At 52.5% G+C, this 24,760-nt stretch overlaps 1 protein-coding gene across 1 annotated transcript in view; it reads left to right on the plus strand.

Annotated features, from left to right (window-relative positions):
• The window catches only part of LOC103256730 (sec1 family domain-containing protein 2-like), a 152,590-nt gene that overhangs the window by 119,479 nt on the left and 8,351 nt on the right, over positions 1-24,760 (plus strand). Inside the window, exons 6-7 of the mRNA XM_021710548.1 lie at positions 16,622-16,767; positions 23,975-24,109. Coding sequence (XP_021566223.1) covers positions 16,622-16,767; positions 23,975-24,109 — 281 coding nt within the window. The remainder of the gene's footprint in view (positions 1-16,621; positions 16,768-23,974; positions 24,110-24,760) is intronic.

Consider the following 24,760-nt stretch of genomic DNA (forward strand, 5'->3'; position numbering starts at 1 on the left):
TCTGCCCACATGCTGTGCCATCCTGCCAGTGCTGGAGATGTCCCAACGGGGCAGGTGCACAGTCCTCCCTCCATGCAGCTCCCATGTCCGGCCAGCATTGCTCCGGCATGCTGAGTCATCATCGTGTGGGTGCAGGCCCTGCCCCAACAGACCCAGGCTGTCTGCAGTCGTCTGCATCCTGCCTCTCCACACAGTGACCGTGGCATGGGAAACCCAGGATAATCTCTGGACATAGACGTGGTGTCTCTGACCCATGTGCCCCTCCCTTTTGTGCCTTCAGTCTCCCAAAACATTGAAGACCCGGGACATGAAGTGTTTTCTTCTGACCTCCAGGGGATCTGCCAGGATTTGGGCCACTCCAGCCATCCTCCCCTTGGCTGCACCCTGGCTGCTCCTGCCAGCCGAGGCTCAGGGGCGCAGGATGGGAAGAGCCTTCTGGGGGCTTCATGCTGGAGTTGCCTCCTGCCCAACTCCTCTCCTGTGGCCTCCGCGAGCTATCATCACAGACCCTCCCCTTTATGCTACATTCTCCCAGCTGGAATGAGCAGCTGGGAAGTTGTGCGAGCGAGCCTTTCTTTACTCGCTCAGAGCTGCCAGGTGCGCCGGGCACCACACGGAGTTCACCTGTCTGCAGGAGGAGCGAGAGGCTGGATTTAAAGATGCTGGTTGTCATTTTATTGCTGGTTCTCTTCTACTGGTGACTTTCCCAGGGCGCAGTTAGGTCACAGGACGATTTCTACTTTTGTCTGGGAAAAAGTGGGGGAGAGTTTAGGTGATGTTTTAGGGGCTGGGAGGATTATCATTTTCCTGGTGGATCCGTTTCCCTCTTGTGCCCCTCATCACTGGGAGATTGTGAGGCTGTGTACCTTCCTGCCCCACTAGGTCACAAGTTGTGTGGCGGAGAGGACAGGTCTTCTGCAGACCATCAGCTGTTCCTAGGATTTCACAGACATTTTACAATTAACTATTGCAGTCATCGTGGGAATACTAGAGTCTGTCTTGCTGTCTGTGGGAGGGAAAAGATAAACTTTATTCCAGAGTGGGGCTAAACTGTCTCATTTAACGTATCTGCTTTGTGTCTGTCCCAGGAGTGGAATCTTTCCAAGAAGCTGGGTGGTAAGCTGGTCGTTTCCTCAGCGCAGGCCGCTGGGCAGCTGCCAGTGGGCTGCTGAGAGGTCCCCGGTGCTGTTACTATCTGGGTCTCCCATGGGACCACTTGAGACAGGGGCACGAGGGGCAGGATGGGGAGTGGCTCTGGGCCGTTCCTCAGGCCATGGGACAACAGGCAGGGGCATGGCTTCCTTCAGTCCTCCTGTCCTTTGCCAGGGCAGGCTGCTCTGCCCACCTGGCATCCCAGCCTATCTCCGAGAAATGTCTCTTTGGGAGATGCCCCACTCCGCCATCTCTCACAGGATGTGTCCTTACAGCACTGGCCACTGGGCAGAGCACAACCTCCTCTAGGCAGTGCTGGATGGCATCTAATCACCCAGCTGCCCTTTTCAACTCTCCACCATCATCACAGTCTAGGTTTTGCCACAGTAACAAGTGGGCCTGAAAATCTCAAGGCCTCAGTTCAGTGAAGAGCTTATTTCGTGCCCATTTTACATATCCACTGTGGCACAGAAGTGTGTGTTCCCGTGTTTCTCTAAGCCCGCACGAGTAAAGGCTCAGACAGCCACTCCTCCCAGCTGCCACGTGTGGGGCCAGACCTCGCCTGACAGCAGCACTCCTGCTGGGGGCCTTCTGCTTTCCTGGCTTCATCCCAGAGGTAAAACGCATCTGTTCTACGACCCACAAACATGCCTCGGGTCTCTCCCCATATGGCGTGGCTGAAGGACAGGTGGGGGCGGGGAGCAGGGCCCCCTTCCCAGGGCTGCCAGTGTCTGCTCATCATCTCCTTTCACCTGGCTGTGCACCCCCCCCCACCTGGGAGTGTCCCCAGGCTTGGAGCAGGAGCCTGACTTTCCCCATCACTCCCTTGTATGTCCCCAGGGCCTCACTCTAGAATTGCCACCCCAGAACCGAGAGAACATGGCCATCAGGTGGGAGGCATGGCTCTCTGCATGGGAAGCCAACCCTCATTTAGAGAGTGGCCTGCCATGCTGCTGTCAGGGTGCCACTCCTGCCCTCGAGGGGTTTACTCGTCTCATCCCACACCTGTCCAGAGGGTCTGCTGCCCTGCCAGGGTGCAGATGTGCCTGTTGGCCCTCAGTCCGTCCCCTCCTCCCAGGCAAACCCCAGACAGTGCACAGCACACAAGCGACACCTGTGCCGTGCAGGCCTCTGCTCCAGCATGCAACTCTCCTGGGCCCTGCACCAAGGCCCAAGGGCATGGCACCTTCTGGCAGCTCAGTGTGCAGGCCCGGCTGACTTGGGCCCCATCACAGGTTGCGAGACTGTCCTTTTGCTGTCCCATTGTACCTGGTGGTCAGGCCTTTGTGGGTTGGCCATGTAGGAAGCGTTGGGACTCCAGGGTGGGTAGGATGGGCTTTGGTCCTGAGAGTGAACCCGGAGGACCAGGGGTGACCTCTCAGGGCCTCTCCCAGATGAGCCTGCAGGAAAACTGTCCTGACAGTCCATGCAGGAGAGTTCAAGGGGGAACACCTGGTGGTCAGTCAGATGGGAAAGTCTGAGCCTCCGACATCAAAGGGGGCTACAGGCAGCTGTGGGAAGTGGGCAGGGCACCCCAACAACCCTGGGTGGCCTGGGCTCCTGTGGAGCTCCAACCTGATGCTCCTGATATCATTTGGGAAAGACCCTACTGTGAAAATATGGACCTATAAACAGAAGCACCGAATATAAAATGCACATGTGCATGTGGTAAGCTGGTGTTTGGGCTGTGTGAGTGTCCCAGGAGAACTTGGGATGAGGCCAGGCATGGTGGTTCACACCTGTTTTCCCAGCACTTTGGGAGGCCAAGGCGGGAGAATGGCTTGAATCCAGGAGTTCAAGACCAGCCTAGGCAACATAGTGAGACCTCGACTCTACAAAAAATTAAAGAAATTAGTCAGGTGTGGTGATGTGGGCCTGTAGTCCCAGCAACCTGGGAGACTGAGGCAGGAGGATCGCCTGAGCCCAAGAAGTCGAGGCTGTGCAGTGGCTGTGATTGTGCCACTGCACTCCAGCCTGGGTGACAAAGTGAGACCCCAACTCAAAAAAAAAACTTAGAATGAACATGTGGACCTGGGGCTCATGGCTGTCAGGCCCTAGCAGCTTTTTGGGAGGCTGGGCCTCAGCAGCCCGCCCTGTGTCCTCCTCCACAGCCTCTACACCCAGAACCTCACCTCATCCTATGATGCACAAGTCTCTCCAAGCCATCCCTTAGGATGCTACTTGTAATTAATTGTTGCTAAAAGTGCCTGTGTCAGAAGAGAAGGCAGGATGTGGGGGAAGAGAACAGACGTCACAGCCCTGGAAATAGAAGAGCCCACCACCCTGGGTCTGAATCCAGCCTGTCCTCCCCCTCAAAGGCTCCACACACAGGAGGAAGGAGGATCCAGCATGTTCTGCTAGGCTGTGTCCTCAGGGCTGGTGCTTCACACTTGGTAGCAACGTCACACATGATGACTGTGTGTCCTCCGGAGCCTGGTGACAGTGAAGAGGCTGGTGGCAGAGCTCCAGGCAGACTGCTCTTCACCAGCTCCAGGGCGTCCCCAGGGCTGTCTATCTCCACAAGATGGGAAACTGACAGGGGCATCTGTCCAGGCTTGGGGAGCCCGTCAAGGTCTCTGACCAAGTCACTGTTTCTTCTGCGGCACCGCAGCAGTGGCCCATTGACTTCCCAGATGTGTAGGGACTGTGGCACATTGAGCACAGAAGGAGAAAGGGGAGTGCATGCAGGGGGCCATGCTGCCCTCACCCCCTCCACAGCCTTGTACTCTGGCACCTGAGGGTCCCAGCCCCATGTATCCCCCAGATGCACGCATGTCCTTGTTCTCATTCTCAGTGTAAAATTGCTCACACGTGTTTCTGTGACTCCCAAGATTTCTGGGAGTTGCCCGTTTGTGTTCCCCACTTGCTCTTCATGTTGATCTTATCGACGTCTTTGTGGGCTTCTGTCATCCTTTGTTGGTGACTGTCTCCCACTCACTGAGACTTTTCACTGTGCTCGTGGTGTCTTCCAGGTTCTAGGGAGTGTGGGTTTTGGTGTTTATACACGCAGGTCTCCAACACACCTGCTTCTCTATGTACACCATAACATGGGGATGAGACTCCTGCTGGCTTTGTCCAGAGCCCACATCTGAGCAGTCCCCCTTCCATGTGTCAGTGGCACCAGTTGGTACTATGTCATGTCTCCACGTGTGTGTGGAACCACCGCCGGGCCCTGCCTTGTTTCACACATCCAACATTCGATCCTGACCTATGCCATGCTCCGTGGGGACTGTGCGTGTTTAATGAGCCTGTTTGTCCTCAAGCTTGTCCTGGATGGGCTTGGCCCTGCACTTTCCACAGGCATTTCAGATCTGTTTTGAAATCACACACTCTACTTTAGGGTCTTCACTGACCCTGCCGGGTGACCCGATTACTTTGGGGGCATTCTGACAATGCTGGTCCCTAGTTGGGCTCAAGTTTTGCCACGGTGAACGTGGAGGGCCCCCTGACACACTTTGGCTGGTGTGGTGACTCCAGCATCTGTTGGTGCTTTCCTGAGCATGAACGGCTCTTTCTGAATGGCCCCCTTGGCTGATCCTCGGCTTCCTGACAGGAGACCGTTCTCTTGATGGTGAACTGAGGGGAGAAATGATTATTGCAGGGCAATCTGCCAAGGTTTTTTTCTAACTGAGTGATCAAATATATGTAACTAGGTAATAGAAAGCCCATAAGAACAGTGTCGGGGCCAGATCAGCCTGACATTGCACCCTGGGCTGGGCCGCCTGTGTGGGTGGGGCTGCCAGCAAGACAAGAGGCTCACACAGAGCATCACAGTGTCTTTGAGCTGCAGAGCTCAGCTTGGCCCAGCCAGCTTCATTCCAGAGACGATTACCCTTTCCCTCTGATGTCTGCCTTCCTGTCCCCCCAGCTCTCCACCTATAAATACCTAAGACTAAAAGGAAAACAGTCCTGAGCTCTGACTAGTGAGGATACTCATCCTTGATTCTAGAAGGCTCCGATCCTGCTGAATGAGGATTTCTGAAAGATGAGAGCCTGTTTCTTTTAACTCTTAAGATTTTCTAGAAAGTAAAAGAAGTAGCTAAATTACATAAACTACAGAAATGAATAATATTTACAGTCAGAGAGATAAAAAATGTAGTGTTGCTCATGACCTTAATCACAGCCCATCATCAAGGCAAATCGCCTACACTTCCAGTTACAGAAAGACTTGTGAGAACGGCCATACTCTTCATCCTTTGCTCAAGAGAGAACACTGCATTTGAGAGCTATAGATCAAATATTATTTTAGAAGTCACCTTTTTAGAGTCGGAATACTGTCTTTGCTGATTTTGAAACATAGCATTCTCTATTCTTCTAAAAGTACTCAATGGAATATATTTTTCTTTGAAGCGGAAAATTTTTAAATTTTTGGCTTTGAGATTTTGAGGATATTTTGGGCCTTCTAAGATAAACCTGTGATGTCCACGGCTGATAATCACAGCTTTAGAAAATGCATTTTAAGATGGGTGTGATGGCTCATGCCTGTCATCCCAGCACTTTGGGAGGCAGAGGCGAGAGGATTGCCTGAGCCTGGGAGTTCAAGATCAGCCTGGGCAACTTGGCGCCACCTCGTCTCTACAGTAAATAAATAAATAAGTAGCCTGGTGTGGTAGCACTTGCCTATAGTTCTAGCTACTCAGGAGACTGAGGTAGAAGGATCACCTGAGCCCAGCAGGTCGAGGCTGCGGGGGCCATGAGTGTGCTACTGCACTCCAACCTGGGTAATAGAGGGAGACTCCAACTCGAAAGATAAAATAAAGTAGAAAAAAGAAGATGCATTTTACACCAAGAAGGGAAACAGCTGGTGAACCATCAGAACCAACTCTGGCACCAAGAATGTGGATCCTAGGTCCACCCGAGAGCCCGCCAGCTATGGTGTCAGAGGTCTGTATATCTTATTCTCTCAGTTTTTGACAAGTAACCCATTTCACTTTTCTGTGATGACTGACTTTTCCAAATTCAAATGGGAATGAATTTCCAAAATTCAAAAATCTCCCAAAACTATAAGAGCTAGAAGATGATTTTAAAAGAATGCAGTATTTGCTTTTAAAATCCAGTTAATACAAATCAGAGACGAATTAAGACCAAAAAAATGTTTGATGTATAAATCCCAGACTCGTTATTTCTTCTTGAAAAAAGAGAACGGCATCTTAAAATTCTCCTGAATCTTTCTTTAACTGAAAGGCTGAGAAAGAAAAAGAGAAATTTAGAGTCTGTAAAAGAATCAGCCCACTGGAACTTGTGCTGTTTTCACCGCTTGGAAAGCACCCAGGAGACCCGTGAGGTGGGGGCTCAGGGGAGTGGCCACTTCGACTGTCTTTGCGGGTAGTCACAGTATTTCTTGAGTTTGCATCCTGTCCTTGACTTTAGCAGAGTGACAACTCATGTTCCCATGGATGATGCTGAGCACGAAAACCCCCTTGGAAAGGCCAGTGCTTGCAAAGGCAGGACATCCTCGCGTGTACTGCTGTGATGAGGATCTGGGGGATTCTGCCAGGAGGAATTCTAGAGGTGTGTGTTGAGGGGGAGAGGATTGGGAAAGAAGCTCTTCAGTGTGGGTTGCGGAAATGAAGAGGCACCAGGTTTTCTGGAATAGGCTCTAGTTCTCTAAAGAAAAATAAGGTAAGTGTACCATTAGATAAGATTTGTCATGCCCATGATATAGGAACAGAGTCTTAAAGTGAAGCAATGCAGGGAAAGGCATGCGTCCCTCTTGCTGCCCTGTCTCTTCTAATTCCATTCTTGCATCCGTAAGTGACCCATCATCAGTGTGGATAAAGCCTCCCTCGCTCCTGGAAGTTCTCAAGTGTGCATTCAAGGAATGCTTAGACGCACACAGGGCTCTTTAAAGCATCACGCCTGCTAGAAATGAGGGTCCTAGGGGGCACCCCCACCTCCAGACTGGGTTGTCCAAAAACGACAAGGAGACTCAGAGATCAGTAGCATGAAGCAGCATTTTAAATAACGCTCTTGCAAGAATGGGTGTCCCTCCGATGAGTAGACACACCAAAGTAGTTTCAGTCAGAGTATTTAAGCCCTGAAATGCAAATCTCTCCCCTGTTTCCCCATAAGCTGGGTACTTCCAGAGATTCCATCACTGTCCCGGATGTCGCCTACATGTTATATATAGATTGGGTACCTGGCTAACTCATTTGCATGTCCTATCTGTTAATTGGTTAACATAGGTATGACAAACTTACTTCATTTGCATGTCCTATTTGCTGATTGGCTTACAAGATTTTGTTCTAATTCGTTCCCATCGAAGTTTAAATGAAAAAGCCCACCAAAGTAAAAGCCTGCAAAAAGAGAACAAAGAAGCAGGAAGTGACTTAGCAAAGAGCAGTTATATACAGCTTGTGACTTACTGTAAAAATAAATCATTCTTTTCTTCCAATGCCTCGCCATACTGTTCCACAGCATGCTTTGCCCACTTACTATGTCTCAGAGTTCTTTTCAGGTCACCCGTATATACCTTTTTGATGGCTGCATAATATTCCATACTCATTATTAATTTAATCATGACCCACCAATGCAGGATGTGGGCAAGAATATCAGCAGCCAGGGTGGACAAAGAAGGGGTGCTGACCTTGGAGTGGTTCAGACATTGAGGAGCTGCGGGGGGCCATCGCAGGAGGCCACCTTCCCTGCCCACCAGTGACTGGAGGTCACCACCCTTCCCTGTAGCTCTGCTCAGAGGATGTCTCTGGTCAAACATGAGGCAACAGTGCCTACACTGTCAACTGAAACACATCAAAAACCAGATTAGAAAGTTGAACTAGCTCATCCATGATGTTCACAAAATTACGTGAAAAGAGAGACTGGCCAGCTATGTTCCTCAGAGCAAAATGTAGACAATGAGTGTGTCGTGAGATCACGGTCATTAAAGAGAAGTGTTGTGCTGCCCATCTCCTCAGTGGCACTCAGCTCTCAGGGGGCTCTGGAGAGTGGGGATAGACATGATTCTTTTTGTCTTTTGGGCTCTTCCTTAGTGCTTAACCTGAGTGTCAAGGTTCTGCTCTTAAGCTCCAGGTACTGAGGCATGAGAAGGAACTTAACCTGCCCAAAACATGGTTGTTATCAGGCAAGGTCATCGTCATTGTCAGGCCTCTCCCCACCCAACCACAGGCCTTCTGGTGTGGAACTCAGTAAAATGGTTGCCGCTTGGAAATCTTTTTTAAAATAAGATAAGAGTACTATGTCCATTTGTATGAATAAAAAAACAAACAAGAAAATTTGCAGTCTTAGTCCACGTTGACATAAAGTAAGTATTGAGAGGCCTTGTGCTATAATTATATTAATCCAGGTACAGCTAAAAGAGATAGAATGTGTCTAAAATCACAAGTGCTCTCTCTCATTCAGCGAAGCCCCTGGAAAATGTTTTTAGTGCTTATTATCCTTGTCAATTTCCACTTCTGACACTCTGACATCCCAGGGCTTTCATGTTTAGGCTTTCGTTTCACTGGATTGTTTGGTAAATAGAATGTTCCCAGTGGCTAAAAATAAAGGTGCACCATGTGTCTGAGTTTCACCCTCCCACATGGTTCTATTTTGGGCAGCTTGAAGGGTTGGGAGGAGAACAGGGAAGCTGGCCAGGCATGGGAGCCATTGCCTTGAGCTTTGTGTTTGAACCCAGCATGCCAGGTGTCAGTTTACATACTGCAGTGGCTTCAACCAGCCCCTGCAAAATTCAGGTGTTGCAGGGTGGTAGTATTAAGAGGGGGGCTGAGGCGAGTGGATTGCCTGAGCCTGCGGGTTTGAGGCCAGCCCGGGCAACTTGGCAAGATCTCGTCTCTACAATAAATAAAAAATTAGCTGGATGTGGTCACGCGTGCCTGTAGTTCTGGCTACTTGGGAGGCTGAAGCAGAAGGATCACCCGGAGCCCAGCAGGCTGATGCTGGGGTGGCCGTGAGTGTACCACTGCACTCCAGCCTGGGTGACAGAGTGAGACTCCAACTCAAAAAAAAAAGGGAGGGAGGCCCTTGAGAGGTGACTGGGCCATGCTGGCCCCTCCCTCGCGAAGGGGTCAGGCGCCCTCATGGGGGAGCTAGATGGGGCAGGTGGTTTTCTCTGTAAATTCCCAAAGGACAGAGGGCAAGTTACTGTTGCATGGTGAATGCTGGAAGGCATGTGGACCCTGTATGTTAATGAAGGAGAACCTGCTGCCAGTCCTGCCATGGGAATTCTCAGCAGAAGCCCTCAAGCACCTTGACCTTGGCCTTCCCACCCTCCAGAGCTGTGAGGAAACAAATGTCTGTCCTTTAGAAAGTCCCCATCTCTGGTGCTCTGTGAATGCAGCGCAGAACAGGCATGAGTCGTGCCCAACCTCAGCAGACACCCTTCCCCAGCTGGGAGTGGCTGGCAGGGCTGCTTCCTGTGAGATGTTTAGATGCAGAATATTCTGCCAGGCATGTGCCGACGCCAGCCCTGAGCGGCCCGCAGCTTGCCTGGTGTCAGGTACGCTCCCGGCTGATGCCCCCCGCAACACACCTTCCTGTAGTTTTCGATACTTTCACCATTTTAGAAGATTCCCTCTGCTCAGGGCAGTTTCACTTGCTTGTCTGCAGGTTTATACAGTCTCACCTGGCCATCCACAGGCCTCACTGTCCCCTCCCATTTTGACGATCCAAAGACTTTACTGTCCCCTCTCACCCTGACCATCCACAGGCCTCGCTGTCCCCTCTCTGGCCATCTACAGGCCTCACTGTCCCCTCTCACCCTTGACCACCCACAGGCCTTACTGTCCCCTCTCACCCCGACCATTCACAGACCTCATTGTCCCCTCTCACCCTGACCATCCAAAGACCTCACTGTCCCCTCTCACTCTGACTATCCATAGGCCTCACAGTCCCATTTCACACTGACCATCCACAGGCCTCACTGTTTCCTCTCACCCTGACCATCCACAGGTCTCGCTGTCCCCTCTTACCCAGACCATCCACAGGTCTCACTGTCCCCTCTCACTCTGGCCATCCACAGGCCTCACTGTCCCCTCTCACCCTGACCATCCACAGGTCTCGCTGTCCCTTCTCACTCTGACAATCCATGGGCCTCACTGTCCCCTCTCACCCTTGACCACTCACAGGCCTCACTGTCCCCTCACACCCTGACCATCCACAGACCTCACTGTCCCCTCTCACCCTTGACCATTCACAGGCCTCACTGTCCCCTCACACCCTGACCATCCACAGACCTCACTGTCCCCTCTTACCCTGACCATCCACAGGTCTCACTGTTTCCTCTCACCCTTGTCATCTATAGGCCTCACTGTCCCCTCTCACCCTGACCATCCACAGGCCTTGCTATCCCACTCACACAGCAAGGATATCCTCATATTAAAAGGCTCAAACGGTCCAATATTTCCAAGGCCACAGCCTACCCAATGTTCGCCATGCTCGCTGGAGTGAAACCCTTTCCTCTGCAACCCTGGGCTCTCTCCAGTCCCACCCCGGGGTGGCTCACCGAGTGTGCTCCTTAAGGTGACATTCACTGACCTATCCCTCTAGAGTGCTGGGCACTGTCTCAGGCCTTTTCACATGTGACTCATCTGTCCCCCACAGCCCCGGGTGGAAGCGCTGTTATCACCCACATCCACTGGATGAAGCCCAGAGAAGTCAGGGAACATTTCCAGGGCCACAGAGCTGAGTTTGGTGAGAGGCATCATGGCGTCCCCCTTGCCTTGCTCTGAATAGCCACGAGATTCTGCCTCTCCTTAGTCAGCACTTCTGCAGAGATGGCCACTCTGCAGAAAGTCCTGCTGGCAGGACTGAGCCTGAGGAACAATGACTGTTGACAGTTTGCTACATATTGTTTCATACGTGTGTACACATGTACATAACACACACATGCACACATATGACAATATGTATGCCATCACACATGTCTGTCCATACTGTTCAGCCCACACTCTTGTCACTGAACAGTCCTCATGGGCATCTTCTTTTTAAGTAAATAATACATCAAATACATTCATTTTTATCCTTCTACAAATGGGTATTAAATTCCAATTTTTCAGCATTATAAACTATATTTCTGTGAACATCCTTGGATCTTACATCCTTGTACATTTCTCCACCCTTTCTTAACATAAATTTTGCCAAGTACAGTAAGATCATTCATGCCTCATGCTGAGCACACAATTGGAGCTCAATATGTGCCCGCTGTGACTGTGGAAGTGTATTGCTGCATTCCCAGTCCAAGGCCTTTCACAGTCAGTCTCTGAGAAGGCAGCATCCCAAAACCACAGTCTGCCATGACCAAGCTGCCCCCACCACCACCACCAAGCTGCCTCCACCACAACCGTCCTGCCCCTCCACGACTGGCCTGCTCCTGCTGTAACCGGCCGTCCCCACCATGACCAAGCCGCCCCCATACAGTCACAACATTGACCCACTCATCAGTGTTAGGCCCAGTTGCCTCTTATGAGCCTCACCCAGCGCTGTCGCATGAGGATTAAGTTCCTAAGATGTGAAATTGGGGGCACATTTCAACCAGAGCAGGGCCCACAAGGAACTCTAGGCCGCTTTGAGGGTTTTACTTCTACGCTCACGCAGCCCTTGTTCTGTCCCATGTGTCCTCCACCTTCGGTCTCAGGGCCCACCGTGGTCACCAGTTCCCAACCCTCCCATCCTGTCCTGCAGGGGAGAGACCCACACCAGGTCCAGGCCCCATCACAGCCCACCCTCCATGACACGTGGGCTGAGCTGCCATGAAGACACATGGAAGACTGGATGGGCTGTCCACCAGGATTCCTGGCTGGCCCTCACATCCAGGAGGCGGGAGAGCTGCTTGCTGTCCCCTTCCAGACCCTAGCCCTGCTGTCATGCAGCTTGAGTGCACCGTGGGCCTGGCTGCAGGCAGGGGCGTCTGTCTGTAAGGCATGTGACCTGGGGGCTCATTTAGGGCTCACCTCACCCAGAATGAGACAAGGACAAGGCTGTCTTCCTGCCCCCCACCTCCCATGGCCACGGTCGCCCTTGCTGGACAGCTATCCCTCTCTGGGTGAACCTGCACACCAAGTCATGCCGCCTCCAGAAGAAAACAGGGGCATGAGAGATGAGGCCTCATTCATGCGAGCCTGCTGTCAGGCCTGGTGACACGGGCTGGGTTGATGCAGGCTCACCACAGTGGGTGCACGGCCTCAGATGGCACTGGGAGTGTGTGCGTGGGGGCGAGCCAGGGGCCACCCAATCTGCAGATACTGGAACAGAAGAAACTCAACTGCTATTCTCTTAAGAGACAAAAGGGACGGAAAGAACTTCAGGCCAAAATGCCTCCCTTCTATTCCTTTTTTCTCATAGACCAGAAAATGCTCTCATCTTATTAACTACCTTGCCTGCCCCAAGAAAACGAAAGAATAGACACCTCCATGACCCTTCGGGCACTTACAGACTCACACGATGATGGGCTTAGGGGGACCAAGACTCGAGGAACACAGTGATGGAGAAAGGTCTCTAAGAACTCTCCTAAAGGAACGGGACGAGATGGGCAGTGGTCATTCAAAGGCCCTGAAATGCACACAGTGTGGCCTTCTGTCCATCCTCTTCTGCAAATGGACACTTCATGATGGCAGGGCTGTGTCACAGCAGACAAACCAAACTGGGAGGGGGGTTCCTCATAGCCAGTGGCGTGCCACAGCCAGAGGGGACATAGTGCTGTTCCCACACGCTGCACCCAGTCCCGGTGGCATGTCTAGAAGTACAATCACATCTCTTTAAAAGTCCTCCCGCACAGTGGGCCTTTGGTGCTGTTTTTTTAATCAAGAGCCAGGCTGGGTAAGGTTAGGACTCAGGCAGGAGTAGGAGGGCATGGCCTTGCTGTGGTCCTTCCCAGTTTCCTTCTAGGCCACCTCCAGGAAGCCTTCTTGGTGGTCTGGGGAGTCTGGGCTTCTGCTGCAGCTGCATCAGGCAGAATGTCCTCCTTACATCTGTCACTAGAGACCAAGGCTGCCTGCAGGAAGCGGCATGTACACCCTGCTGCCTGGAGGGCAAGTGGGAGCTCCAGCAGGAGACAAGCCTTCCTGGGAGGATTCTCTGGGGCAGAGAAAGTGAAGGGGAGAGACCGCCCATGGGTGCAGTGTCTGCTGTTGAGTGATGGGTCACTAGAGGTTCTCATGGACAAACAGAGACACTGGAGACCCCGAGAGTGGGGAAGAGACCACCCGTGGGCACAGTGTCCATTGTCAGATGGTGGCCACACCGGAAGCCCAGACTTCACGTCTGCACAGTGTGTCCATGAAACACAAGTGCACTGAACCCCTGAGTCTGTGAAGCCGTTACCATCAATGGAAGTGTGCTCATTCCAAAGCTACACTCCTCCCCCACCCGAGAGCCCCACACAACCAGGCTGATCCTGACACCCCTCACAGCTCTGTCCCGTTCTCTCAGGGGGCATGAGTCCTCCGTGTCCCCTGCACGTCCCAGGCCTGCCTGCTCACAGCAGCTCTCAGCTGGACAATCAGCTGCTTTAAAAGCTGGATTTGCTGGAGGCCTCAGAAAGTAGGGGAACTGGTTTGGGTTTTGTTCTGTGTATAGGGTGGTGGCTGGTACCTATGAAGATGGTGAGAGATGTGTGTTAGGAAGCACTTAGGTAATGAGCCCCATGAACCCCACCTGTCCTGACACTGCTGTCCACCCCACCCCCTAGCCCGGAGTCACCCTGCCCTGAGATCTGTGTCTTTCTTTAAAGCGGTGTTGTCACATGTGAGTGTATGCCTGGAGCATGCATGGTTTATCTCTGTGCATTAGACAGACTTGCCGGCCATGAAGGCGGTTGTGTGACCTTTCCAGGCACTGATCCTCATGCCCTGGGACTGCCATGCTCGGACCCACCAGGAGCCCTTTGTTTGAAATGTCCCGCAGAGCATGCATTCACCACAAGGTCGGGCTTGCCACTTCTCCTGCAGCCTCTCCTCTCCCCCAGCCTGTCACTTAGGCCGCATGTTGCAGGGTCTCCTTGGGCCAGGCACTGTTCTGGGCATGCAGTGCTGCCAAAGTTGGTCCCTTCCTTACCCTTCCCCCCTGCCATCTCAGCAGTGACCACAGGCCCCAGGCTGGGACTCCAGGACCCAGCGGGATTTGGGAGCCATAGCTGTGGGGTCAGATGGGCTGGGAGGCACGTGGAGGGATGCCAGGGAGCAGCCAGCCCCGCAGCCTGCATATCCTGGGTTCCTTGCAGCCACCCTGCTCACCAGCATGACCCTCACCTGCTGAGGATCTGCCCCAGGCGCAGCTCAAGGACCCCATGGGGGGGACTCCAAGTCTACAACCCAAGTCGTGATCTTATGTTGGATGAACTCAAAGTCAAACAGGGTTAGAAACCGAAATTGATGGCAGGCATAGCCACCTGGGTGTGTAAATGCAGAACTTTAGAAATGTGCGTGTCAACACACTTTCAGTTACATAGAGTACACACAGTAAATATGACAGGTGTAAGCATGTATGTGACACACATGAAGCCATGTGCTCTCAGCAGCCTCCACAACCCGTTCCCAGAGTCACTGACATTCCGCAGCCCTTAGGGCAGAGCTGGTACTGAAGCCTGGCCTGCATAGCTCCACGACACAGGCCCATGGCTGCCCGTGGCTACCCCAGGGATCTGTGCTGGCCAGCTCAGCTCTGCTTGGCCTCAAGCCTGGCCACGTCAGCTGTGAAGTTGCCCGCTGTGAAGTCGTAAACTTGAACACCTTCACACACTGACAAAATAGAAACTCAAAAAGAAAGCTGTTCCTGTGAAAACCACACTGGGTATGAGGATGAATCATTTTACAAACATTTTTTAACTCGGTGTGAGCAAGACAAATGTAAAAGGTTGAAGGAAAAACCTCAAAATCTAGAAGAATCCTGCCCTCAGCTTGAGCTGCATGAACCTTCCATACCTGGCTCACTTGACAAGGGCAATGTGCCGTATTGGGAATCCTGCATGTAAAAAACTTCTTTTAAAAAGGATCTAATCAAAGACAAGGCCTAGCTCCTTGGAGAACCAGCAACCAAGGGCACACCTATGTTTTAATTTAAAACAAGGCAACATGTGTGTACATACACGTATTTATACAGGTAGGGAAAGAGGACCCGTGTGAGAGGGTTTTCTCATGTGCAGATGTGTACAAGTGGTTTTTCTCATGTGTATACATGTGTGTGAGACAGGCAATGAAAGACAGAGAGAGGAAACGAGACAGAGACAGAGAGAGGTATCGAGAGAGAGAGGCAATGAGAAAGACAGAGAGGCAATGAGAGAGAGAGATGGGCAGACAGACACACAAGCTCTTGGGGTGGGAGCACTCAGAGCACACAGTTGTCCCAGACCCACAAGTGAGATGCCATGTGTGGTAGGTGGACAGAGCAGGATCTCAGTAGCATCTGTTCATAGGCATGCAGGACATAACCTGGACCTTAAAATGGAGAAAATAGGGTAACCCCTTTGGGTCCCCTCCCACTGTGGGAGCTTTTCTGTCCTCTCAATAAATCCTGCTTTCTCACTAAAATAAATAAATAAATAAGTAAAATGGAGAAAATAACAGCTCCCCCTGTAAGGAGGTTGTGGAGATGAGAGAGTCAATATGTCCGATGTGTGAGAGCCAAGTAGATACATTTTTAATCTCTCTTCTCTCACTTTCCTACATGTCCATGGTCATGTCTCTTCTCTTCTAAATGAGCCTTTAACAAAACACTATCGCCGGGCTCGGTGGCTCAGCCTGTAATCCCAGCCTTTGGGAGTCTGAGGTGAGTGGATTGCCTGAGCCCGCGGGTTCGAGACCCGCCTGGGCAGCAAGACCTCATCTCTACAATAAATCAAAAAAAAAAAATCAGCCGGGCGTGGTAGCGCATGCCTGTAATTCCGGCTACTTGGAAGGCTGAGGCGGAAGGATCGCCGGAGCCCAGCAGGTCGAGGCTGCGGTGGCCGGGAGCCACCACTGCACTCCAGTCTGGGCGACAGAGTGAGACTCCAACTCAAAAAAAAAAACAACAAAAAAACACTATCAGTCCCTCTATTGTAAATTTCCAGAAGAAACTGAATGATCATGAGAGCCGTCTCCTGCTAGGCCCCAAGTGTTGGCCTGGACAACTCTTCTGTAACACGTGTCCCATGGGCCTATCCTACAAGTCCTGCCATTGACATGCCACAATTCCCTCACTCTTGCAGTTCTGCTTGGTGGGGCCCGGGGGATTCAGGCAGGGAGTCTGATCCCTACAGCTTGGAACATGTAGGGAGACAGAGAGTTGTATTCCGGGGTGCTTCTCCCTGAAGCTGCCGCTGCCTGGGCCTGCCGTGGGCTCCATCAGGTAGTGTTGGGGTCACTTCTGCCAGAGACCCTGCGCCCGTGTGCACCACGCTCTTGGTAACTGGGCACCCTGCAGGTGGGCAGTGGGAGACGCAGGGTGCAAACAGTCCCAGCTGCCCTTCCCCCAGTTCCAGCAGTCGGGACGGAAACGTAAACATATACTCACTGAGAAAATGTGTCTGGGTTTTCAGGCTGTAACTCTTCGGCTCGCCTGACATTTCCCAGATCCCAAACCGCCACGGATGAACTCTTCACTTCGCTGAGAGATGTTGCGGGAGCCCGGGATCTCCTGAGGCAATTCAAGTCTGTGTACATACCTGGGAGCCAAGCCCACCAGGTGAGTATATGCATGTGAAGGGGCCCTCGCCTGATGCTTGCAGGACTCAGACATAGCAGCAGGAGGAGCTTCCACCTCACCCCCCAAGGTGAAGGACTTACTCTGACTCCAGCCCCTGGGATTCAGGTTTCCCTCCCCACCCATGTGCCCTCCGGGCTCTGTCAGCAGGCTGGGAATCACTGCTGCCTCACAGCTGGATCAGTCACAGCTATTCCAGCAACCCCTGCAAGCCTGACTCTCCCTTGTGACTCAGTCTCTCCAGGCCCCGCATGTGAGGCCAGCCTCTGGGACTCCCAACCTTCTGGATGTAAGCAGTCTCTAAACGTTCACACACTTTGGATAATGAACCCGGTAGTGCGAGGGCAGGGAAAAGGTTATTTAAAACTCCCTGCTGCTTTCAGAGGAGGGTAGGGACCTGCGGAGGACACGCTGATTGGAGGGAGACTCCAGGGTGAGGGGGAGGCTCTGCTGGAACAGGGAGGAGTATCCAGGAAGACCCAAAGGGGAGGGCAAGGTGGGATGGGAGGCTGGGCCTGGAGGGTGGGGAGTCTGTAAACGAGTCAGAACTAGGTTTCTTGGAGGCCAGAGGTGGGTGTTTGGAAAAGAACAGCATTTCTGATGGAAAGCCACCAGGTTTGCTGGGGGGAACCTTCTCTGTCTTCCCACGGAATCTTCAGGAAAGTCTACTCTGAAAAGGCCGTGGGAGCTGAGTGTGCTGTTGGTGAGAACTGAGACAGACACCCAGCTGCAGGGCGCTGACTCTGGGAGTGCTAGACAGGAGCATGCATCACCCACTGCAGCCTCGCATCTCTTCCTCCGGAAGCAGTGGTTGTATGCTGGGTGACTGGGGAGCGTGTCTGCATTTGAAGCTAAGCCTGGAGGGGTTACTGTCCCGGGATCCAGGAGGGGTGGGGGACATGCCACAGGCACACAGATGCCTGGGGACAGTTACCAGACCTTTGCTGCCGACCCAAGCTTCCCTCCCACTACATGGTGGCTCTCCTGGAGTTTCTAGAAGTGTGGATGAATGGTGCTGGTGGTCAGCTGAGGTCACCCACCAAGACCCTTAGAGACCTTAGAAACTCTCCTCCGCCGTGAACTCGAGCAGTCCGTTCACACCCCTAGGCTTTGATTCCTGTGCTGAAGCTGAAGGGCTCACCCTCAAGTCTTTGAAAAAGGATCTGCTTCTGGGTGGATAGGCAGCTGGGTGGGTGACAAGATGCCCCAGTGAACCATTTGCAATCTGCAAACTTGTCATTTCCTTTAAGATAAAAGGAGAAAAGCTCAGTCTAGTCTAGCAAAAAATAAAAGCAAACCCTCCATGGCACATCAAAGCCTGAGCTTGGCTGGCTTCAAGGTGACAGCCCAGGAGTGAGAGAGCTGGATTCATGGGGGCAGGCACCCAGGCCCCTGGCTGAAGCCCCTCATGCCCTGTGAGAACTGGTCTCTCTGGAACAACTCCATGGCATAGCTTCCAGCCTCCGTCCAAGGGCCGCGTCCAGCTGTCATTCGGGGGTCGTCTAGGGAAGCCCAGAGCTCTGGCTCCCATCAGATTTGAATAGCTCTCCCCATCCTGCTGTCCCCCAGCCCGGGGTTGTTCTTGTCCTCAGCAACCCTGCCTGGCTGCGTAGTTTGACATTCTTCCTTTATCAGGTTTCCAGGGAAACCGAGCTAGAAAAGTAATCAAGGGTCACATTCTTATACAGGAGGGAAAGGAACTCTATATAACCCGTTGCCCACACATGCAGCTTGCCAGCAGTTAAGGAATAATGACATGAATGTTTCTGTCCACACCTAACCTTATGTCTGGCACAGACCATGCAATGTGTTCCCCTAATTCCACTTCTGCTTCCTCCAGGAACCCAGGCAGACCAAGTGTCCCAGGTTCCCTTGCAGGTGAACATGGGTTTGTGGCTGATTCTGGCCAATGAACGGTGGTGGGAGCAATACATGTGTCACTTTCAGGCAGCCCATAGGATCTCTGGAAACCCACCCCCTCTCCCTCTCCACCCCTCCAAGCCTCCAGCGCCAGGCTCCAGGCCCTGAGCATGAAGGAGCTTGGGTGTCCAAATGGTGGGGGACAGACTTCTCCCACCACCACCCCCATGTGACACAAGCAGGAAATACATAACCAGCAAAAAGGAAAGAACAGAGTTTCCAAGTCTCTCATTCGCCTCCAGCCCCTCACAAAGATGAACCAGCAGAGAGTGAGTGGGAAAATTAAATGATGACGGTGACCCTCTGAATGCTGAGGCAGCCAATGTGGCCCCTTTCTCTCCAGTCCTTCCAGTATATGGGAACATCTTTCGTGGGTACTGGAGCAGCCACTGTCCCCCTTTACCCATCAACACGGTCCTGCACCGGGAAGTGGGCCAGCTCCATGACAGTCAGAGAGTTCCGTAAGAAGCCACTGCCCAGAGCTCATGCCAGCCAGACTTCAGCAGCATGCTTGCAGGCATGAGATGGTCCAAACTAAGGGGTGAGGGGAGGGACTGATGGCTCTCATCATTAAACCCTAACTGGAAACCGTCCAGAAGGCAGAAGACATATGCTGCTTGCTGTTGGTTCCTGAGAGTTCCCCAAATGTGCTCTCTGAATGCACGGTGTCACTTCGGTGGCTTGTATTAAGTTCTCTTTTTTCCCTCAGATTTAAAAAATTTTTATTTTATGATAGAGATGTGGGGTCCAAGTCAGGGTCAACCGCATAAGCGGCTGCATGCAGGTGGAGTTTGGCCTCCACTGGTCCTCACTCCCCCTGGTTTAGGACCAGATGCCCTTTGTGATGCCATGCCCCCCCCGTAGTGTCCCTTGACCGTCCACCCCTCCCCGTGCTACTGTGATTCATGTACTGAGTTCTCTTAATAGAGAGTTTTTTTCCATACAATATCAGCTTCTCTTTGAGTTAATAATACTTACATAATTTTCTACGCTTTGAGTCACAAGTAAACATAGAAAAAGAACATGCTCTCAATGGCTTAAACAAGAAAGGCCATTTGTTGAATCCTGTAGTTAGAACCATGGCTGGTCATGGTGGCAGGAACCACGAATACACCGGGAGACGGCACCCTCTCCTGGCAGAGTCTAACCACCCCACCGGCGATGCTGAACCGGTGGTGGAGCCTCAGCCCCCATCCCAGAGCTGAGGTCAAAGACGGGGCGGATGAAGAGACCATGACTGCACAGCTATCATACATGCATAGAAAATGGAATTTCAGGTGGTCACTGTGGGAAAGTCGTCAGTGAGGACGCACCAACAAATGTGCGCTGCGTGTGTCACAGAGGGACATCAGGCAGTGACTCAGGAAAACACCAGTTACTTTTCCGGTTGGTGTGATGCACTTGCCATCTGTTACTCTTCTGTATTTTAAATGGTGATTTCTTTTCTCATTCTAAGTAAATGTTCAGCTATGCGCCTTAAAAAAAAAAAAAAAAAACATTAAAAAGCATCCCAGCCTCCCCAGAAGCGCCCCAGCAGTCACAAAGTCCCGGAAGTAACAGTGTCAGGGAACAGCGCTTCCAAGTCTCTGCCACCCCTCAGGGACTGGGCTCTGCGAGCCTGTCCTACGCACTGCATTCCCCAAAGCTCAGCTGAAAGTGGGACCAGGTGACAGAGAGAGCTAGTGTCCGACTTCCCAGTCCCCCTTGTCTCAGTCTCTGTCTACACTGGAGCCCTGGGAACAATCCTGTCGCCCTGTGCACTGTGCCACGCACAGATAAGGAGGCGGAATTACGCGGATTCACTGCTCCGACTCTCTGGAATCATCCACTTTCTTCCATGGAAGCTGCATCGATGGAGAGAAGCCCCCTTGTCTTCATAATGGAGTGACAGATAGCTTCTCCTCCCCTACGTACAGCAGCCCATGTGCATCTCTGTAATTATGCCTGGTGACTTTACATGGCCAGTTTGTGGTGTAGGGCTGATCAGGAGCCATGAGAGCCTGGGAGGAAGAATTGCCTCCCATACCATCACGTTCTCTGCTTGTGTCAAAATCTCATTCAGCTGTGGGTGATGGAGGGCTGAGAGCCCACGATTTAGGCTCACAGGGTTTCATGGTGCGTTGAGTTGGCCCTGAGTTAGCCTGTCCATGTGATGGGCTTGGCGGCGCTTTCCCAGCTCTCTGTCCACCCTGAGGAATGGCCACATCTTCCAGCACTACTGCTGGAGCTCCAGGCATCACACACACATCCCAAGAAGCAGAACAGGAAAAGGGGAACAAAGCACAGCCTTTCACTTTAAGAACAAGAGTCTGAAAGTCCCAGAGCACCCTTGTACCTGCATCCCATTGACCTTCACTCCACAGCTATGTCTAGCTGGGAAGACAGTGGGAGAACATAGTCCTTTAGCCAGGTGACAAGAGCCTGGCTGAACACAGGAGCCCCTCACTCAGGAAGTCGGTGCATATCGATGAGGATGCTGGTAGGATGGCAAGTTGTTGGCCAAAGGACCACAACGTGGGGAGAAGCTCTGAAAAGATGAAGGCATAGCTTCAGAGAGTGAGCTTCAGGCAGGCTAGGATCACAGAGGGCTCTGGGACAGCCACCAGAAAAGACATCTAAGAGCGTAGAAGTCACTCCATGGCCTTTTAACATGTACACCCATGTATATTGTGTTATTCTGTGATTCCAGAAGGAGACCAGTTGATTTTGGAAAATTTGGGGAAAAAAAATCCGGTCTCCTACTTCCTAGAGGTTGCCCCCATCAACGTGCTGGGCACTTCAGCCAGTTTTGGCATCCATGTTTAGCACCTGGAGAGGCCACGTGCTGTGTGCCCTGGTGTTCACAGCTGTGCAATGCCATGAAGTTCTTGGACCTGCTGAGTAGTGCAGGTGCCTATCACCTTTGTCTTTTGGCCCCCACCCCATGACCACTGCTACTGGTGGTCTGTGAATCCCATGAGGTCATTTTTCAGCAGATGCCAACTCTTGTGCCCCTGCCGTGTCCATGCAAATGCCCGCCCAGTGCCCACAGTGCTTGTTGCACCCACACACTTCTGCACTGCGTTTCTGCCACACAAGCACAGAGCTGCCCTTTTGCCCTCAAAGCCCCCTCACATAAGGGTCCCCATTTACTGAACAACTCTGCTCCCTGGTGCTCAGCGACTTCTGATCTTCTGTCGTTACTGGCAGCAAGAAGCCTCAATGGGCCTCACATGCACACATGAGCACATCCCGACTGGCTGGAAGTAGGTTGCAGGTCAGATACATTGCCACACCGCTGTCTACACTGATTTGGCCACTCACCCACTGCCAGCCATGTAGAAGACCTGCTACCCTATGGCCTCATCAGAAGAGTGCACTTCTAAACTTCAGGGTTTTTGCTAGTGTGGTACATCTAAAAGACCTATCTTGGTCTAGCTTTCACTTGAATTTCTCTTGTTACTAATAAGATTTACCCATAGCTTTAAAGAAATCCCCATCCTCCAGGTGTTTCTGCTGGCTGCTCTGCCCCAGTGTCCGCACAGTCGTGAGCCCTCTGCCTACACTGTGGTCTGTGGGACTAAGAACCAAAAGTGGCCAGAATCCCCCACTGGGCAGATACCGGTCCTCCTATCCCTTATCCCCTAGGTGCCAGCTGTATTCCTGTGGATGGTTACTTGTTATTCTGATGGTCTGTACTTTGCTTTTTATCTAAGACAATTTAGGTAAGGAAATTGAAATATGCTGGGCTCGGTGGCTCAGCCTGTAATCCCAGCACTTTGGGAGGTCAAGGCGAGAGGATTGCCTGAGCCAGTGGGTTCCAGACCAGCTGGGGCAACTTGGTGAGACCTCATCTCCACAATAAATCAAAAAAAAAAAAAATTAGCTGGGCGAGGTGGCGCATTTCTATAGTTCCAGCTACTTGGAACCCTGAGGCAGAAGGATCGCCTGATCTAGCAGGTTGAGGCTGTGGTGGCCGAGAGCGTGCCACTGCCCTCCAGCCTGGGTGACAGAGTGAGAATGCAACTCAAAAAAAAAAAAGTTGGAATAAAGGAAAAATTAGAGTAAGAAACAACTGTAAGAAAAGAAGATAAAGCCCAGGATGAGGTCAGTGCACTGAGTCTCCATGGCAGTTGCTACAGGCAAATCACATATTTGGCCAAAGAGGGAAACTGAGTTCCAGATGGGACACATCCCAGCAGTGGCTGTGGAGCCGGCTTTCCCAAGGTCATCCCAGATCAGAGAGCATGTGGCAGGAAACATCCTTCTTGCTCTGGACATAGTGCCGATGTGACTGGCGGCAGGGCAGCATCAGGACTGGGAGGAGGGCGGCCCAGCAGGGAAGGAGGACAAGGAGGAGGATGCGGGAGGAGGATGGAGAGGAGGATGGGGGTAGGGAGCAGGGAAGAGCAGAGAGGAGGGTGTGGGCAGAAGATGAGGAGGAGGATGGGGAGGTGGACAGGGAGGAGGATGCGGGAGGATGCAGAAGGAGGACGCAGGAGGAGGATGGAGAGTAGGACATGGGAGGATGCGGGAGGAGGACAGGTGAGGAGGACATGGGTGGAGAATAGAGAAGAGGACAGGAAAGAGGATGGGGAGGACAACAAGGAGGAGGATGCGGAGGAGGATGCAGGAGGATCTGGCAGCAGGAACTCGGGATGGAGCTGGAGCCACAGTTGTGGCAGTCAGTGGGCAGGGCCTTCTCACAGAGCCCAGTGTGGGGTCACTGGTCACAGGGGGGAGGGCCAACATGGCCATGGGCCCACGGAAGTACACGCTCATCATCCATGTCCTCCAAAACTTCCATAGGGCCGCTGGCTTCCTCCTGCCCTCATCGGTTCCTCCTGTCCCCTATCCGCTCTTCCCCAAGTCACACTCGGAGGCTGGGCGCAGGGGGAGACTGGGCTCTGGTTGCACAGAAACAGCCTGCAAGTCACACTGAGTTCCCTCGGCCAGGGGAAGCCAGAGGCCACCGTGACTTGTCAAATGCCAGCACCTTGTGCCTCAGGTCTAAATGGAAAACGAGTCATCCTGGGCGAGCATCACAGGCGTGAGACGTGCTGGGGGAAGGCGTGCGCAGCAGAGGACTGCCACACTGGGCAGAGCATATCAGAAACCAGGGGGCTAAGTCGTCTCCACATGCACATCGGCGCATGTGCACGTGCACACACATCCCCACACACACAAGCACATGTGCACACATGGCACAGTCATTGCTCAGTGTCACATGAACGAGCCTGGTGTCCAGGCCCAGGCATCCACCCTCAGGCAGAACATTCTGTCTCTACAGGCGTCCTATAAGCCACTGCTGAGGCAAATTGTGGAGGACATATTCAGTCCCGAGAGGCCGGACCCTGGCGACATTGAACACATGTCTGCAGGCCTCACCGACCTCCTCAAGACGGGATTCAGCATGTTCCTGAAGGTAAGGATTGTGCGGAGGGAGGGGGGTAGGGTCACATCCTCTCCCCAGGTGAGATGCCAGCTCTGACCAGCTCCATACAGGTGATTCTCGGTGTTGAGGTTCTGCTCAGATCAGAGCAGTCTCTGCCTCTGTTTTGGTTGGAAGCACCTGGTCTCTAGCCCCGGAAGCCTCTCTGGCCCCAGCCCTTGCCTTCTCTGACCCCATGTGTAGTCCAGGCAGGGACACAGCCCTGTAAGTGGCTCTGTTGCAAGCTCACCCCATGCACCCTCACCTGGTGTGGACCCATGCAGGCTCCCTGGCCCTGGGGAGCATCTTTGGCTCCCACCTCTGGGGCTCAGCATGCAGAGAGCTGAGCAGCTGTGCTCCCCCCGCAGCTGGAATCCCCCAGAGCCCACTGGGAGGTGACTTCTGTTTGGGACCGGTAGGCTCCCAAGTGACCAGTGCCAGAGTATCCCTGGCTAATATCTGGGGTGGGGCAGAGTGACTGAACCTTGAAGTGGGGATGAGAGGAAGAGTGAGTCCACAGATGTGATCTATTTGTAACCCACTGTGAGCTTCTAAATTTAAACAAATCTAAATATGGTGCCGGCTGGCCTCGGTCCGGGCCAGGATGTCAGGGTAATAACTCTCGGGAATAACAGGGTTTCACTA

The sequence above is a fragment of the Carlito syrichta genome, unplaced genomic scaffold (genome assembly GCF_000164805.1).
Source record: "Carlito syrichta isolate Samal-C Ts95f unplaced genomic scaffold, Tarsius_syrichta-2.0.1 Scaffold79415, whole genome shotgun sequence".
In the NCBI taxonomy this organism is placed as follows: Eukaryota; Metazoa; Chordata; class Mammalia; order Primates; family Tarsiidae; genus Carlito; species Carlito syrichta.